Source organism: Nomia melanderi, chromosome 9 (assembly GCF_051020985.1).
Source record: "Nomia melanderi isolate GNS246 chromosome 9, iyNomMela1, whole genome shotgun sequence".
NCBI classification, from domain to species: Eukaryota; Metazoa; Arthropoda; class Insecta; order Hymenoptera; family Halictidae; genus Nomia; species Nomia melanderi.
In genome coordinates this window covers 1,952,754-1,971,419 of record NC_135007.1, presented here as the reverse complement: position 1 = coordinate 1,971,419, position 18,666 = coordinate 1,952,754, and the positions used below count along the sequence as shown (strand labels likewise).

At 30.8% G+C, this 18,666-nt stretch overlaps 1 protein-coding gene across 1 annotated transcript in view; it reads left to right on the top strand.

The window, feature by feature from the left end:
- LOC116431232 (uncharacterized) overlaps window positions 1-18,666 on the top strand; it is an 81,426-nt gene that overhangs the window by 29,428 nt on the left and 33,332 nt on the right. The window contains exon 2 of the mRNA XM_031986357.2: window positions 10,243-10,384. Within this exon, the coding sequence (XP_031842217.1) occupies window positions 10,243-10,384 (142 nt within the window). The remainder of the gene's footprint in view (window positions 1-10,242; window positions 10,385-18,666) is intronic.

Sequence of the window (18,666 nt, the reverse complement as noted above, 5' to 3'; positions counted from 1 at the left end):
CCATCTCTTACCGTTCTCAAGATAATCCACGAGAAAGGAAAAGTTTCATCTTTTTCAAAGGTTGGTTTCACCCCTTCAAAGTGAAATTCGGCGTGAAAAAAGCTCGCATAACTTAAATATGTCGAAAGATATTCAGTTCCTCTGAATGTATCCAAATACTTTTTTTTTTAATCAAGAGTGGCACGGAGAATCAGTTCACGCAACAAATCACATTTACAAAAAGATACAATAAAGCTAGTTAAATAACGAAAAACTTTCCTTCATTGTTTCTTTCTGTCTTTAATAACAACCAATTCTAAGTGGATACAGCCTGCATTAGTACTATTTATTACCTTTTGTAAGGATCACCACTCACAATTAAAAATACTGTTAATTGGAATTTGTTTGTTAGTTGAATATTTTTGTAAGAATCACCATTTGTAATTAGTAATTCGTTTGTTAGTTGAATATTAATATTACTAAATGTGATTTCAAGCTGAACATTTATGTTTGGTTTTGCATAATGGTGTACTTACACGGTGTATAGAGTTTTGTACCGACTGATATTGTGATACTATAATGCATATTGATTACGTACATACGATATCGCATCTCGATACCGTAGTATGGTGACTGCTCAGCGGAACGTATACGTGTCCGAAACGGTAAATTGAATAAAGCGTTGCGGAATCATATATTGGGCATACAATTGAATAGCAAAATAATTCCATTGGACTGATGGCGTGTGTCTATCTGTCAAGTTTCCACTAACACGAATATATTTTTTGCGCGAATGTTTTACCGTTTCATTGCAAAATTCAGTGATGCTCTCTGTATTCGACATTGAAATCGCAGTATAATCGATCTCTGTGCGCCCAGAATGAAAAGACGAGATCGAAAGCATTTATTTCACCGCTTTCACTGAAATTCATGGTGCGTGAAATCGGGAAAATCCTTGATAACGTTTAAGCGGTGGAAACTGTGAAAATATTTCGGATTGGGTAATAGTTGACGGTTTTGATGATGGTTTCAACGTTTCAAATTGAAAATTACTTCTGTAGCGTTTTATACAAAAATTGTATTACCATGCAATCCAATATGCAAAGATGTTTCTTTTAATTCTAGTTTTTATTGATTTTTTAAAGTTGTACTTCACTATTGAAGGAATTTTTTACGTGAACTTAACCGATTGGTGATATTAAAATTCCTTGATCTCATAAGGGAACTTTTTTAAACAGTATAGGCTGATTTTGATGAAACTTATGTAAGACATAATCTTCAAAAAAATATTTGACAATTATTTTTTCTTATCGACCAACATCCACTTTGAAGAGTTGAAAACACTCCTCAAAGTTCAGAGTTGAAAGTATATTCTTTTACAATATCTTTGAAATTAGAGAGTGTAACAAATAAATCTAAATTGTTCATTTCGAGGCGAACAATTAAAAAAAAAAGTTTCTTTTTTATACCCCCTAATTTCAAAGATATTGTAAAAGAATATACTTTCAACTCTGAACTTTGAGGAGTGTTTTCAACCATTCAAAATGGATGTTGGTTGATAAGAAAAAATACGTGTCAATATTTTCTCGAGGATTATGCCTTAAATAAGTTCCATCAAAATCAGCTTGTACTGCTTGAAAAGGTTCCCTTGTCAGAAAAGTTTGTACTCAATTTGTAAATACCATGTTTCGGATTGTCATTATGTTTTGATGTCAGCAACCTGTGCATATATTTTCTCTCGACAATGTTAAAATATGGTTGTGCAATTTACTGAGATATCAAAATAAACCAGTATCGTTAAGTGACCACAAAATAATATACTTCTGTCTTCAAATTGTACAGTTTTTTTAAAAAAGATGTTTAATATTAAATTATGTACCTTTCTTTGACGCTTAATTAATTTTCTTCCTTTTCATAATTTATTTTAATGAGGTGTAATGGAACGTTTTCTTCAAGTACTTTTTCGAATTTTTAAAAATTGAAATCTAAGTAAAATTTACGGTACGCATATTACTGCGTGTATATAATTATGCGTAATGGACACTAGATCCATGGTTTACCATGTAACCATTGGAATTAGAGAAGTGATAAATATAAATATATTCGTTTTTAACTAATTTCGGCAGAATCCGTGCAAATATTTAGAAAAAATGAAAACGCATGTTGATTTTTCATGCATGAATACTCATTACGTGTTCTGTGACGAAATCATTAAACTTTATCGAAACGAAAAATATTAAATTTTATTTCATTTTTTATTAAGAATTCTGCAAAATTGCATTTGATTCTGATACATTATCAGTGCAATTTGTATTAGTTCTGTATACATGTATTATTCATAATGGTCGTTCTTTGCCTCCGGCGCGTCAGTCTACACGTGCTATTATTGACCATAACTACTGAATATCGTTGAGATCGTGAAAGACAATTTAAATTTTGAACCATGAGCCATTGCTGGTTTGGAAGAGTAATGTAAAATTTAATAAACAAAATTTGGATTAACGAGAAACTCAAACAGTTTTGTCTTTTTAACTGTTTCGCTAAGAAAAATATTTAATCAGACGCTAAATAGTTTGTAGAAGATATATAATCAATCACTTTCAGAAGATATATTTCTACGAAAGATGAGGAAGATTTGGTTAACATTGGATGAAAGAATCAGTGGCATTGATTAAATTCACATTTTAATTAGGAATGTATTAGAATTAGCGAAACAATGTGTTTAAAATGTTCATTCTCTAATAACAGAAAGATTTCAATTAAATTAAAAAATTTGTCTTTATTTTTTGTTTAAAAAAGACAAAAGATATCACATATCCATCAAAATTACCAGTCTTAACATTATTCAGAATTTCTGAACTCTTTCAGATAATCACGGTCCTTTAAAGTTTTTATATGCTCTAAGGACTTATTTTGGGAAATAGTACAAAACTATACTTTGTCAATAAATACATTACACTTGATTGACAGTACACCAAAGAGGTTAATATTGAGAGTTAATATTAACAAAATAGAGGTACATGATAAATATTACGTTATTTATAAAATAAATGTTTTTAAAGTTATTGTTATGAATCAAGTTTCTCAACTTGTTATATTGCTTTATATAAAACACATATTTCCCAATTTTATACTTGTATCATATCACATGTCAAACATATTTATAAACATATTTATTACTGTCGTAAACTCTAGTTCAGTATCATAAAATTGTAGTATTCTTTTCGTATCCTTTCTTTCAAACTTCTTTTTCTTCGGCTATGAAGAAGGTCCAAATCAAACAGACGAAATGTTTAGCTGATGTGTTTAGCCAGTTAACTGTGGAGTTTTGAAAAATCTTTCATTGTGGGCGCAATAAAATCAAATAATAAAGTGTAATATATTTTAACGTAAAACTGAAGCAAAACGAAGATGAATGACGCGTGTATCTGAAAGAATAATTAATTCATCGTTGAAAAAATTAGTATCATTTTGTGTTTTAGGATGACGTGTATACTCGTTGAACGCAGTTAAACTGGTTAAGTGCTCAGAAGGAATAAATAGTTTTGAGCGACTGATTATTTTGTAAAAGTACATTTTCAGTATGTAGTGAGACAGGAAGAGAAAAATGGTAGGTTGTAGATGATTGTGTAACAAGATGGGATAAGAAAGTGATAATCGAGTCAGTTAAAAATTAGAAGAGCAAAGCATAAAGTAGGGGGACAGACTGTTTTTCATTTGCAGAGTGATATGTTTAGTTAGAATTTCTTAAATCACTTTTAATTTTAATCGCTTATTATATAGGGTATCAAGGAATTAGCTGATCATACTTTGTAAAATTTAACTCTGCTTTTTTAGTTACGGTAGTTTAGTTATGATACGAAAGTTTAAGTTTAAGCTGTATATTACATATACTTATCAGAATAGATTGTTCTATTCATTATTTTGTATATTATTTAATGAAATCTTCACAAAAACACAATACTATAGGAAGAAACACTCATTCAAATGAAAACTGTTATAAATTAAAGTTTTAATGACAGAAAGTTGATTTGACTGTTCAGAAACAATAAACATGCCGAAATTTCGAGTAAGAAATAATAATGATGAAATATTCACCCAGAAAAGAAATTCTTTTAGAATAATAAACGATCAATAATCACGACAAATTTATCTTTGGAAAATCAAAGATAAGGCTCTATTAAAATAATTAATCGCGTAATTAGCTGATTTGCTTGTTCAAGAATGGAGCTCTCGACTGAAATATAGTTTGGTTCGACGCTACATAAAGAACGGCTGAAAGTGCTTGAATGGAAAGACTTGAGGAATCCATTAGGGGCAATTAAGCGAATTCTGGACGATACGAATAAATGAGTGATCGACCCATCTTTCTGGAAACTTTTCTCAAGTTAGATCTTTTCTTAATTAAGACGTCCACTAGCCGTTGTTGAAACTGGCTGGCTTCAGCTGTTGAAATAATTTATTTTAACACGTGTACATTTGTTGTACATATAAATGTAACACAGTTGTATGTATACATAAAGCTGCGTGATTCTTGAATATGATGTACTTACATATTTTCATATGATGTTACTATTAATTTGGATTCAATACCTTCCACAATATAGAAGAATGTAAAAAAAGAGAGCATTAAAAGTATTAACAATATGCTGTCCACGGTTCAGAAAGAATGTTTGTATGAATTCTCGATTGCACAATAAATGTTAATTTTCGATTATATACCGATTATTTAATCCTTTGTTGTATAACTACGAGTGAAACTCTTGGTGCAAATTTATAGATTGATTCAATAAGAATTAATATTATTTATTGCGCATGGATTGAACTAAAAACCTTAATTTTATTATTATCAATATTTTACCTTCAAAGTAAATTGGCATTTAGAACGAAATGAAACATTTCTTTGACTTTTTTGCAAATTGTTGAGAGTAAGAAGTTAGTCGCAAAAATAAATCAAACGGCAGGTGGTTAGTAAATACTATTAAATATAAATTACAATTCTACATGTAAAAAGTAGTGATAATTATTGGGGGTAAATTTTGTCTTAATTGCTTGAGTGTGACTTGAATTTTGGTCTGTTAATTTCTCGATTGCTGTTGATAGTATGTCGTATTCCTCTTCTATAGAGTTGTAGGTATATTTGATTGACTACTCGCAACATGATAGTGGGAAGGAAAATGTCACCAGTGATGGCTTAGGGGCGGTTTCCTTTGGTTTGCTAACGCTTACGCCGAGTTTGTCACCTTCAGAGTGGAGTTATGGGGTGCTGGAGCGATGTGCACGTTATTAGGCTTAAATGAAGAACCCAAGGCGGCACCAGTTGCTCGCAGCTGTGTCGTCTATCTGCGAGGGGTTAGTGATACCTGAATTGCTGTTGAAGCATAGGAAGAACTTCTTGTAAAAGCATTCTGACAATGAATATAAAGAATTAACCCTATGCACTCGAGAATATTTTTCATTATAAATAATCGTTGCTTCTTGACAAAATATCGATAATATTATTTGCAACTAACGTAAAGAAAAATCTTACATATATTATACAACAACTATTTTATTTCTATATTCTATGTGTTGATACCTTATACAAAATTTAATATTGAATTTTAAATTTTATAATTTTTTTGTGCCGAATCAAATAGCTAACGTTACGGCTGTCTTAATAGTTAACGTACTGACTGTCACAGTATTCATGAATGACACAGACCTATATATAAAACTACCTAAATATTTTCTTTAGAAGCTTCGTAATTTAAATGTAAATGATTATAAAGAATTTGTAAAAAGGACTCAAATATATGTAATTTATATGAAATATGTTAAACAATGTATCTCTGCAGACAAATTATATCAATGAACTGAAAAGACGATAAGGAAAAGTATCGAACCCGGAAATTAAAAAAAATTATGAAACTTTGTGTGTAAGTAGAGTAAATTAAGCATAATATATTGCAATTTGTTTTCGTGCTGAATATCGTTTTCAGCGGGTGAAATTACTCCTTGAAAAAATGCAAAGTTTTCTTTCTTATGGATTATCTTGAGAACGATAGGAGATAGCGACATAAAGTTCAAACAAACATACATTGTTATTTCACGCTTATAAAACTACAAAATAACATTTTTGAAAATGTTTAAATTTTTCAAAATTTTGATTTTGAAAATGATTGATTTGAAAATTTTATTTTAAGTTTTATAGATATGAAAGAACAATGTATTTTTTGTTGAAAGATTGTTTCGTTATATTTTACCGTGCTCAAGATAATCTATTGGAAAGAAAAATTCGCATTTTTTAAGGGGTGGCTTTACTCCTTCAAAGTGAAATTCGGCACGAAAAAAATTGCAATATACATATTAGGCTTGATTTACTTTACTTAAACACGAAGTTTCATAATTTTTTAAATTTCCGGATGCGATACCTTTCTTGTAGGTTGGTTTCCGGAGTTAATATTTTTTACACCATGGTAGTAGCGAAGAAATTGCAGGACACGCGCAGAAATCTTAATCTTAAAAATAAGAAAATAGTTATCGCTAACCTATATATTTATAACATTTGCATTTAATTTCAGAAGTATTAAGTTTTGTAGAATGTTGGCAGTGAATCTCTAAATGGCGGCTTTAACTACCTGAAAAAGGATACCCACGAAAAATGTCGATTTTACCGTGCAACATCAGCTGTCATACTTGTACTATGAACATTTGATCGGTGATTGCTTGAGAAACGTTGTCCTAAACTGCTTGTAGCAAGTTGGATGCCAACAAAAAATTTCGTGGTTCCAGATATAAAACACAGGAAATGCATTTTTCCGGGCCGCTTAATGATGACGAACGATCGCGGTTATTATTGTGGTGTTGCCTGTGGGACAACAACGGACAAAAAACCATTCGTTCAAATTAAGAAGTTGATTCGGATTTAATGGTGTTTTGTTTGGTTGGTCTGAACACGCTGGTACGTTTCAGCCCCCACAGCTTTCCGCGATTCAACTCCCTTCTTTGTTCCATTTATTTTTTTTCACGAACCATAACGTCGAATTAGTACGATGTCGAGCTATTTTATGCAATGATTTCCATTTTCGTTCGTTTCATTTTCTTTTATTATTTTATCCATCGAAATTGAGTTAAAACTGAGTGAGTTAATTTTCGTTTTTCCCCTTGTTGATATTTCTTCATTACACATGGAAATATATAATTTATTTTTCATTTGTTTTTATCGAATCATAAAGCTTAGTTTCGGATTGTTTGTATTAACATACGCTATCATACTCTTACCAGCAAGTATCGTGTGTCTAAAAGTATAGTCTAGAAGATTTATAAAAGATATTTTTAATTCATATTACTATCGAAAATTTAAGAGATTGTGAACGAAAACGTTGCGTTGCCATACAAGAAGACTGTCGTATTCTTAAGAAATGTCGAAAAGATACAACTTCCGTCAGAAACATTATAGAATCGTTAGATTTAAATATTTGTGCAAAAACAATTAAGCGAAAACTAAAAAAGGCGGCAATATAAAATATTAATTTTATTACTTGTTTAATTTATAACAAATTTTAATGTGTGTCGACATATTTTTATCCATCGGATAGCTGACTTTTCTGTTTAATATCGTTTACTTGTACAAAAATGTAAATATTATTTTCAATTTTTCAGTAAATAATCTATGCACTATAAGGATATATAATAAACGAAAGTTAAAAATATTCGACTAATACGAATTTGTTTACATTGCATTGATACTTTTTACTATCAGCTGTCCACATAATTCTGTGTCCGACTGCATACATGTACAGACAAGTTTGTATAAAGCATATAAATATACGTATAAAAATCTGTAAAATCCTTACACACATTATTTTACTGTAATTCGTTAGTACGTATGTGTACCTGCCAAAAACGTTAAAATGCGCGTGTATATCAAACAGGCAACAGCTGTGCAGTGGCAGTCTGTGTAAGGCAAGCTAAATTCTAGTTACACTGTCATCCGTGTTTACCACGCGTAATACAGTTTAATCCTGGCAAAAAGACAAGCTTGGCTCAAGTGGATCAAGCCGACATTATTCGGACGTGCAGTAGTGTATCCGTATCGACGCGTGCCGTTAGTCGACGATTAGATGTTCCCACGCTAACGTGCGTTTGCTATGTATCTTCGTCCTGGAAGCTCATGTAAATACATGGTGTAACAACAGATGTTACATTTTATGCAATTTTCATTTTATCATGCATATATGAATTTGTATTTTCATTAGCTACAGCATAATGTATCGTGTACAATATCTGTGGAAAAGGTTACTTCGAGGAAAAAACCGGTTACACTACTAAATTTCGTCCATTACAACCTGCAGAAGATTTTACTGAGAAATAGATTTTTCTTGTAATAATAATAGCTTCTCTGTACCACGAATTCTTGCTATTAATAAATTTTTTAACATTATTAAAACCAAAGCAGACGTTTGTGGTTTTCATTTTACAGTTACATGTTCTGCATATGTTCGTGTATTTTTATCTATTATACATTTCTTAACTGTGTATATATGATATTTATTATTTTATGATTGTATACATTCCAGTTATCGATAGAACAATATTTTTCTATCGATTAAATTTTGCTTTCACTATTTTTTCATAAAGTTAATATTTGATCGGTCAGATGTTAGTAATCACTGTTGCACATCTATGATTAATAAAAAAACCTGCCATCAATAATAGAACTTACGATATTTGAGAAACAAAATAAAATTCTCCCTGTTATCGATTAATTAATCGGAGACAATGTAATAACATTTGCTGAGAGTTTGGACGAGGTAAAAATCGACTTCTTTGGTCCTCAGGGAATAATAGTAACTTACAAAGCAGACAATATCAGAAGAGATTAGCCGGGAGAGATGCTTTTCAGATTAAATTGAAAGCATCTGAAAGCTATCCGCGTAGCATCTCTCTTCTGACACTTCGTTATTCTCTTTTCTTTTTATCATGGTTTCCTATCAAAAGTTTTATGTTAATATTATTTAAATTCATTGTTTATTGTTTACCCTTCTTTTGCCTTTGTTTGTTCTTTAGTTTTTCTTTAAATAAATGGGTGACTATGTATGTATCAACACATTAAAGCAACTCATTAATACAAAACATAGCTTATTACATAGTCCAATTTTTGGCGAGTGATAATCGAAGAGTGTATATGTCGACACAGTTTAATGCCTTGTGGAAAGACGTTAATCCTTGTATCCATTCACATTTGCGTCTTTAGTTTTTGATTTTCTCATTAACCCCTTGCCCTACAATATCGTGTCAGATTCATGGTCAAGATTTCTAATAGAATTTGACAAACATAAATATTATTCTATTTGTTTGCATGCAACTTACATATTGTTCCTCTGCTATCAATGTTTACACCTTAGAGCACACATTGACATAGAATGAAACTGTACATGAATCTAACTTAATACCTTGTATACGAATCACATCAAATTACATTTGTTCATTGATTATATGCAGGACTCTTAAAAATACATTTTTACTGTACCACTGTTTAATTATGAGATATATAATGTAAGTATGTGAAGTAGTATATTAATGTTATTTATATAGATATTTAAAATGAAATGAATACTGCATACAGTACATTAGCAGATGGAGTAGTAATAACTTATGAAATCAGTTGAATTGTTAAAAATCACCTGCGACAAGTCAGCAGCAGTGAACAAAATGGTCTATGTGCAAGATATCAAGTTTATATTACAAAATGTAGAAACTAGCTGTGTTTAACCTGCTAACTACGGAATTTAATTTGAAAAATTTCTCGTTTTTCGCGCATTAAAATCCTGTAGTCGTTTAACGCAGGACGAATATACTTAGGGTATATTTTAATGAAAGACGAAAGCAAAATAAAGAAAAATTACATGTTTTTTAAAAAAAATAAATAATACATCGTTGAAAGAATTAGTATCATTTTGAGTTTTAAGATGACGTATATACCCGTCAAATGCAGTTAACTGATTAAACGCTAAAATAGACGAAAATGATTGACCGATTTTTTGGTATTTCAATAATTCAGTTACTCGATTGCAACCTTCGATTTAAAATATTGAAGTCTGGCATCGTCGACATTCCAACGTTCGACCTCAAAGGATTAAATGTTAAATAGTTGAATAAGTAATGCGCATTGGAAGACACCAACGAATACGGGTCAACTTATTTTTACTTTAGATTCATTAAAAAATGGCATTCGTTGTGTAATATTAATTCATTTGAACTTGTTATTTCTTATTTCAGTGCTTGGCAGTTGCCGGAGTGCAGATACAAGTGAAGAGTGCGGGCACGAAAGATTGGTGAAGTGCGGAATCCCTCTCGAAAGAATCAACAGTGACGCCATGCGTTTTGCGTCTTCAAAAGAGAACCTGCGTGTATTATGCTCGTAAGTATTTCTTATCTCGAATGTTAACCCTTCAGCTACGGGTAATTCATTGATTTTTCCTTTCAGACACGTAGACTTAATTTATATATAGTTTATACTGATTTATTACAAGAAAATCTGTAATGTAGTGCGAAAACGGGAAAATGCTTGGAAATAAAGGAAATATGTTTATTATTAAATGTATTTTTGAACATGATACGCTCCAAAATATGGTTCTATACGTAAACCAACATTAGAATTTTTTAAAAATTCAAGCGATGTGGATTCCACGCCGCCCGAAGCTAAAGGGTTTACCAACTTGTATTAATGTGTTATAGTTGGGCCAAATGAAATCTATTTCCGTATTTGAGGAAAAAGAATCCACTTTTTGTTTAATAACAATGACTAAACGTGTGATAATTAAGACTAAAACTACTGAGCAGTTACATTGATTTTTAGAAATTTCTCTATAGAAACTCCAAGAGTACACCTATTGAGATTTTAATTGATTTACAATTCAATTTGCGCATTGGTAAATCAGTTTCTTCAATAAATTCTCAGAGAAACATCTATTATCTTTTTAATAATTGCAAAAAGAAGACATTAGCAATGGGTCATTTTTACCCGTCTGGTAGTTTTAGTGGATTTTATTTTTAAGGAATCATTACATTTATTCATTTTTAGCCGAACTTTAAATTTATCGGATTTAACTTTTTCATTTGAATGATTCTTTCACTGATTCAGCCTTTATTTGTTTTTCCGAATATATTTTTAATAAGGTTAAAAGTATATAATCCACATAGTTAAGTAAAGTTAAGTAAAATTAATCGTGTTATTTGATGATTGCCTATAGTTTTTTTAATTGTATAATTTCATTTGTTTGGTTCTCGTCAAAGGTATATGATTAAAGTAACTATGTGGCAGATTAATATCATTTGTCGATTTACGCTTGTGTGTTCATTATTCCTGTAAGTATTGTATTACGGCAGTTTATCTTTACTGATTCTGATTTTTGTCCGCATTGCGGAAACATTGAAGAACTGCGCGAAAGATGGCGAGAAAGTTTTTGATCGAGCCACTGTTGAAATTCAACAAGAACCTCGGAAATTCTTGCTTACTCAATATCATTAGAGTTTGAGTGGTTTCGAGACAGGGTTTTTCGATTCGACTGTAGTCATAATTAGATCGATCGACAAAACTTTAATGGAAGTTAAAGCTTTTTTTTTGAATACGTAATTCTCCGGTTTTATTGATTCTTCGTTTATTTTCTTGCCCATGTAACTCGGGGAAACAAGTTCGAGAGTTTAAAGGGAATTCTAATGAGTCTCTTAACTAATTTCTAGAAAGTTTACTGATCGATTGCTTTCAATATTTCCTGTGAATTTCAAATTTCATTTGATGAAATTATTACGTACGGAATAGTTTTTGGTTTTTTAGTCGTTGACAGTACCTTTTTAAGTTCATCGATTTTCGTTTTTAATAAATTAAAGTTGCGTTTGTCGTGCGTGGTATGACATTATTACGATGGAACAGAATTTCTTCGTGATTTACTTATACATAGTTACTCATAAAAGTATTTGATAAAACGAAGTTTGTTAACTATATTTACTATATTTACTTTAATTAACTCAGTCTTTTAACATTGCTATATAATTATTTACATTATTGAACATTTTCATTCGACAGCAGTCATCTGGCAAATTGTAATTGTTTCTAAGTAATTTGGAAACTTTGGCCATCGGTGATCGCTGTGGTGTAGTCAACGTGTTAATTGGATGATAAGAAATTAATAAAGTATGCTCTAAGAAGAAATATTTTTAATCAGAATGAATGACAAGATTCACAGCGTAATGATAATCGATATAAATACAAATATGTTATCCATACAAGCAAATGTTTTGCGTTTTGCCGCGTGTTTTGAATATTTCTAACAGTATCATATTAAATAATGTTCTTTTAAAGTACTCCAATTATGGTTTATGACAATATAACTTACAAATATTTCATAACATTAATTCTAACATTTGTTAAATATGTAAAATTTAACGTACAGTTTCAATATAAATAAATAGAGTTTACAATATAAGTAGATGGATGGATACTTTCGTGAGTAACTGTATATTTTTTAAAATATTCAATTCATTTAAAAATGACTAAATTTCAGAAAAATTATAATATAAACGTAAAACGCAGTATTCAAATTACGGGGACTATAAATTTCATGTTTATATTCTCATTTACTTACATTAAATAATTAATTGTAATTATTCTTATTAGGTGTAACACGATGACTTTCATTAGAACCAAATTAAAATGATTATTATTTTTGTTAAATTTTCGACAAATTTTTGTGGATGTATAAATACGTCTGCTCACCATTCAGATAGTATTCGCATTCACATCGAAAAGTGATCGATGTGAGAAGTATTCGGACAACATTCAGCAAATTTTGGCAACCCTGTGAAATCAAGCGGCGGAACGATAACGTGTTCGTGTCTGTACATAAAGTGTTCGAATGTATGATTTTGCGTGATCCTCTGAGTCCTACACACAGTTTCGGAAAACTATAAATTTTTACGCCCTGAAAAGTTTAGGGAATTCTGTAGCGATTCCAAAATTCAATTTCACGGGTGCAAACTTTGGAAAGTCTTATTCACGTAAAACAGAATAAACAACATAACAGTAAAATTTGTACCCTTTCCATCTAATGTAAAATTAGATAATCCACTTGATATCGTATAAAATAAACAACTCTTAAAGGAATAATGTACACAATCAAATTGTACATTTTTCTTAATGCCTCGTTTTTCCTTTTTTTTCTATTCTCTTGTATGATATTGTAAAATTTACTTGTCTGATTAATTCATTTTCTGTGTCTTTCTGTAACTAAATGAAGTTAAGTTTAACTTCTTTCTTTAAATTAATTCTGTTAATAAATTATTTAGTATACTACGAAGTGCGATAATCAAGTTTGTAGTAATTAATGATCTTCTTTGCTTCCTGACATTAGTTAAGCGTAGAAATCTATGATATGGAAGACAAAAATTTTTTAAACAATTTTGTCAGTGTTGTAATACAGGAAAATATATTCGAAAAAACAACACTAAAAGGTATGGGTTTTTTAATATTATCATTATCACATTTAGTATCATACATCAGTTTATGTTCGTCTACAATAAGAATAATGTTCTTATCTGAAAAAAGAAATAGGAGTAATGTTTCTTCAAAATATGGCATTTACACGTATAATAAAGCATGTAAAAAATATTGAAATCCGATTCAGAGGATATTTTTCAGGCTAATATGAAGTTGATTAATCTTACATTATTTCTTCCTAATACTTTCATTTCTTTTTCTATTGAATATTTTTCAAACGTTCTTCTGCGATCGCGCAATTCACAGCAGATCAAATTAATTTAAAGCACCATATTGATGCAATTCAGCGTACCCTCAGTACACAAACCCTTACTACTATGTACATTTCGACAACTTCGGTATTTAGCTATGTCATTTAACATTTTGTGAAAGCAATTAACATTGCTGTGCTTTGTTCGTAACGAGCATTATAAATGTTTATCGATCGGTTTGACGAATTGTACCTTTAATTGAAGTTCTTGTGTTAATTTTCATAAAATTGTTTATAATTCATTGTCATTCATTATAATTCATTGTTTAATTTGTATAACTGTAATGATATGTGGTCTGAATAACATATTGATTTTTCCTTAATTCTAACATTCAAACTCTTAAAAATTAAAGTTTAATATTGATTAAAATTATAAATTTTAATATCGTTATCATAAATGTAAAGCAAATGGAACTTTGAACCCTTTGTACTCGGAAGTCGCCTCTGGGGTTACATTTTAAATGTGATTACTGCATACATGCATTTTTTAAATCTCTTGATTTCTTTCTTCTATGCTATTACAAAATGGTTTACAACCTGTGATACAGTTAGAGTGGCAGAGCATCTTGTATATGTGTATATAAAGAAAGGAAAGAATGTATTCCAATTTTTACATTTTATTACATGTTTTGTGTCGTCCGGAATATTATATTCCGCGAATCCATTTGAAAAATTCGTCAGACAGTTAAATATCAGTGCTAAATTATATTAAATTAGCATTTGAGTTATTCATTCAGAAACTATTCTGTATTCCCTTTTTTGTATTTTATATCAACTATTATGCGTGATCTTGGTAAAGTTATTAATGACTTTAGAGAATGTAAAGATACCACCATGAAGCCGAGGTATCAAATAACTTAAATTTAAGTCTAAAATTTGTTGATATGTTATAATCTGGTTCGACACAAGGAATTCTTTAATTCTTTTTATTATACAAGTTTCGAAATTAAACACACTCAGCCGCGCGTGACATTTGTAGAAATCAAAACAATCCTGTAGATCATTTTTATAACGCTGTTCAGAATCTTCCTTGTTTGCTGTCTTTACATATTTGACTGACGTGGGTATTCGAGTACAATGTTTTTATGAACGAAATATCGTATCATAGATAAACGTGTTGCGAGACCATTTTTCGACCGAGCGAAAAAACATCTTTATATTTATACATGCGTTTACTTCCACTGAATAAAACAGTCAAGTTGATTTTTGTAATACTGTCAGAAAACAAAGTGCGGTCAATATTCAGTTGTTCATTTTGATGTCGAATTTCATAAAACTCGAAATTTTAGTGGGATGCAATTCTTTAACACTAAAACTATTAAACGGGTCAAAAAGACCCATTTCTGATTTTATCTTTTTGCAATTATTAAAAAGACAACAGCCGTTTTCCTGAGAAATAATTAAAGGAATTGATTTAGAAATATGCAAACCGAATTGTAAATCAATTGAAGCTTCAATAGATGCCTTCTTGGACTTTCTGTATAGGAATTTCTAAAAAGTCTAAAAATGTCTAAAAAGGCGATGGGTTTCTAGATAATCAAGAATTCTTCATGAAGATGAGAGTTCCTTGGAACGTCCATTGTCTGATGCCAATGATCTTCCACGGTGAACGCTTGTTCGCATGCAGCCTTACGTTATCAGAAAATTCATCGAAAGAGAAGCCCCAGAAATTCCCGATATGTGGGTTAGCACAATGCCTGTTTAATTCCCAGCGCAAAAGCTTCCACGATGAAGGGAAGCCTCGCGCTTTGAACGGTCAACCGAGTTCAATCAACACTACAATATACATACATAGTATGTGAATCTAGGCGAAGCATGTCCAAGTAGGGCTTTCGCGGGCAGATCCTTTTTCGTGACTCATGAGCCAGTCAGCGAGTCGGGTGAAGAGCCGAAGCCATAAAAAAAGTGGGGACAGTTGTATTGTGTTGAATGAGGCTAACAGTGGAGGGATATGATTGACCAGGTCCTAGTCACTAGGATTACGGCGCGCAGTGCGGCCACCTGTGGATAAAACCCCAAAATTCGACTATTCACATAACGAAAATTGAAGGTTTTCAATGTGTTGTTAAGTAGTCCTTGCTGTACAAAATGATTTTTATTTCAAAAATGAAAATATCGTACGCATAAATTCCATTTTTCTATTTATATGACGTTGAAGTCGAAACGAAAAATATTCATTGTCATTTAAAAAGCTTTATCATATCCCCATAATGTGAAAAAATATATAACCACCATATTTTTAGCTTTATACGTTACAACTTTTGTCTGAAGCATTTTTTTGTATCACTAATACGTTTTAAGTTATTGAGTTTTGTCGAAAAAAACGGGTATTTGGCCGCACTGTGCGTCGTGGCGGTATTTGTGACAGCGTCTCACTCATAGTAGATTAGATCGAGGCGAATCGGATCAGTACAGATTTAACAACGACAAAGTAATAGTTAAAACTTAGAATCAATATGTTTTTTATAAATATCTTATGAATATACATTTAGCTTCAATATCAGTAAAAAAACATTTTTGAAAACATAGAGACCTGCGTTTTATAAACAAAAAACTGGAAAATGAGAAATATTCAACTCTCCCCGGAATGTGGCGGTGAAATGGACATTCTTCAATTTTTAATTTTTAGAAATTTTTAGAAATTTTTAGAAATTTTCAAAATTTTGAAAGATTTGAACTTTTTGGAAAAATTTTATTTTGCTATTTTACGGATGCGAAAGACCAATGTATTTTTTGTTGAAACTTTGTTTCGTTATCTCTTACCGTTCTCAAGATAATCCTCAGGAGAGAAAAATTTGCATTTTCTTCAAGTGGTGGTTTTATCCCTTCCATTCGGAACGAAAATATTGTAAGGTATTAGACTTGATTTACTCTACTTACACGTAAAGTTTCATAATTTTTTGAATTTCCGGGTTTGGTATACACCTTTACTTGTTAGCCAGCCACCTATAAATAATTGTAAATATAACAGTTTTTGTTAACTTTAATTGAACTCATTCAATTGATTTGGTTAAAAATTTTTTTTTATAACAGAACGAAACGTGTTTGATGAATTGCATATAACTCCAGTTCAATACTTACTAAATAACAGAAGAAAAAATAAACAAAATAAAAGGCAACGCACTGCCAAGTGAAACGTGGAAGATCTCCTCATTCGGTTGGTTAAATGTTAATGTCTCTTTGTCCATAATTTTTGTCCGTAGCTTCCTATACTTACATAAAAATTGCAGGAGTAAATAAAGTTGCGATAGAGAAAAAATTGCAGGCATGAAGTGCTGTCAGTTATTTGTTATGCTCATGAAAATGTCGATGTTGATTTTACTCGGCTCAGTCTGCACACAGAAGTGGAACACATTCTATGCGCACTCGCAATTTTACAAGTCCTGTTTGAATTTACAGAGGGCGGTTCGATTCTTCATAATGTCGCCCCAAATTACAGTTTAGTGTAGTCACGTTGGCGTGTCGAATTTCGCAGTATCACGTAATATTCGTTCGTAAAAACAATGTCATTAGTTGACTGAATTCCTGATTTGTAGTAACTGTACATTTATAATTACTTATGATTTATAACCTCGAATTGCTTTAAATTGTTGATTAAATTTGTAGGGATGAGCCAGAAATATTACGGATTTCTGAAATTATGATTCTTTATTTTCTCCGCTTACTCACATCGATCGCTAGCAGAAGACTACTAATTAAAAATTGCGATAATGCATCAAAATAATTGAAATAAGTGGTCATTTGAGTTATGTTGTTATTGTCAATATTTTTTAGTGCAAACGACTTATAACAAGTACTAATATGTTGATCAATTATCCACGTTAACATAATGATACAGTTATTGAAATTCTTCTTAGTAAATATGAATATTGAGCTAATTTTGCTTTGATCACTTAAGAAGTTAATTTTGTCTGATATCTATTTAATTTCCCTTTTAGACGCGGTGATATAGATTTCATCGTAAAATTTGTTAATGGTGACATGCTTTTAAAATCTATTTGAGTTCCTCGTCTCGCTAAATAGAAATTGGAATCAGAAACCATATCGATTGTAATATTTGACCCAGATGGAAGGTTTAGGAGAAACAAAAGAAAAACTGTTGGAATCAATCCAATAAACAGTAGCAGCGTAATTTTATCACTGCCAAGTAAATACGTCCTGGTTTCCATTATTAGATTCTTTTGTTATTGGATAATTTAGGTGCCACCGGAGTATTGAAATACTCCTTATGAATAGAAATTTAATCGATATACGACGATTTAAATTTACAATGCTAATCGCTGGTAAAAATGTAATACTTCGACATGACGACGTTGGAGTTTATTTAAGGGAGTACGACTGTTTGGATCAATAAAAAATAAGTGTCCTACAGTAATTGGAGAGATCTCTTGATCAGGATATAATTGACAATTGTTAAGCACAATTTGTAATAGTTCTTATGTGACAATAAAGGTAGATGGAAAATATTAAGGACTTGAAAGTACTGTTGAGTAAGAATAAGGTCACAAGTACTCTATAAATACATATGTTAAAAATTTACACAAATCACTTCCAAATCGTAAGATAAAAATTTTATAAAATAGTGAAGAATACACAGAATATTAAAAATAATTTTGTTATATAAATTTTTATCAAGTGCATAAACAATTTTTATCTTATAAACTTTCTTCTTATTGCTCACGATATTGATTGAGCACCGATTTTTGTTTATTTCGTTTCATACTTTAAAGATGGAACCAGAGATGAAAAGTAGATAAATTAAGTAGGACTTATCTTAAAAGTATATATTATATTAAGTAGGAAGCATCGTGTTTAGGTTTGTGACTTGTAACAACGGAAGCTAGGTAAATATTTACTTTCTGCATTCAAAGAGTTCTGTGACTGTTTCATTTATTAA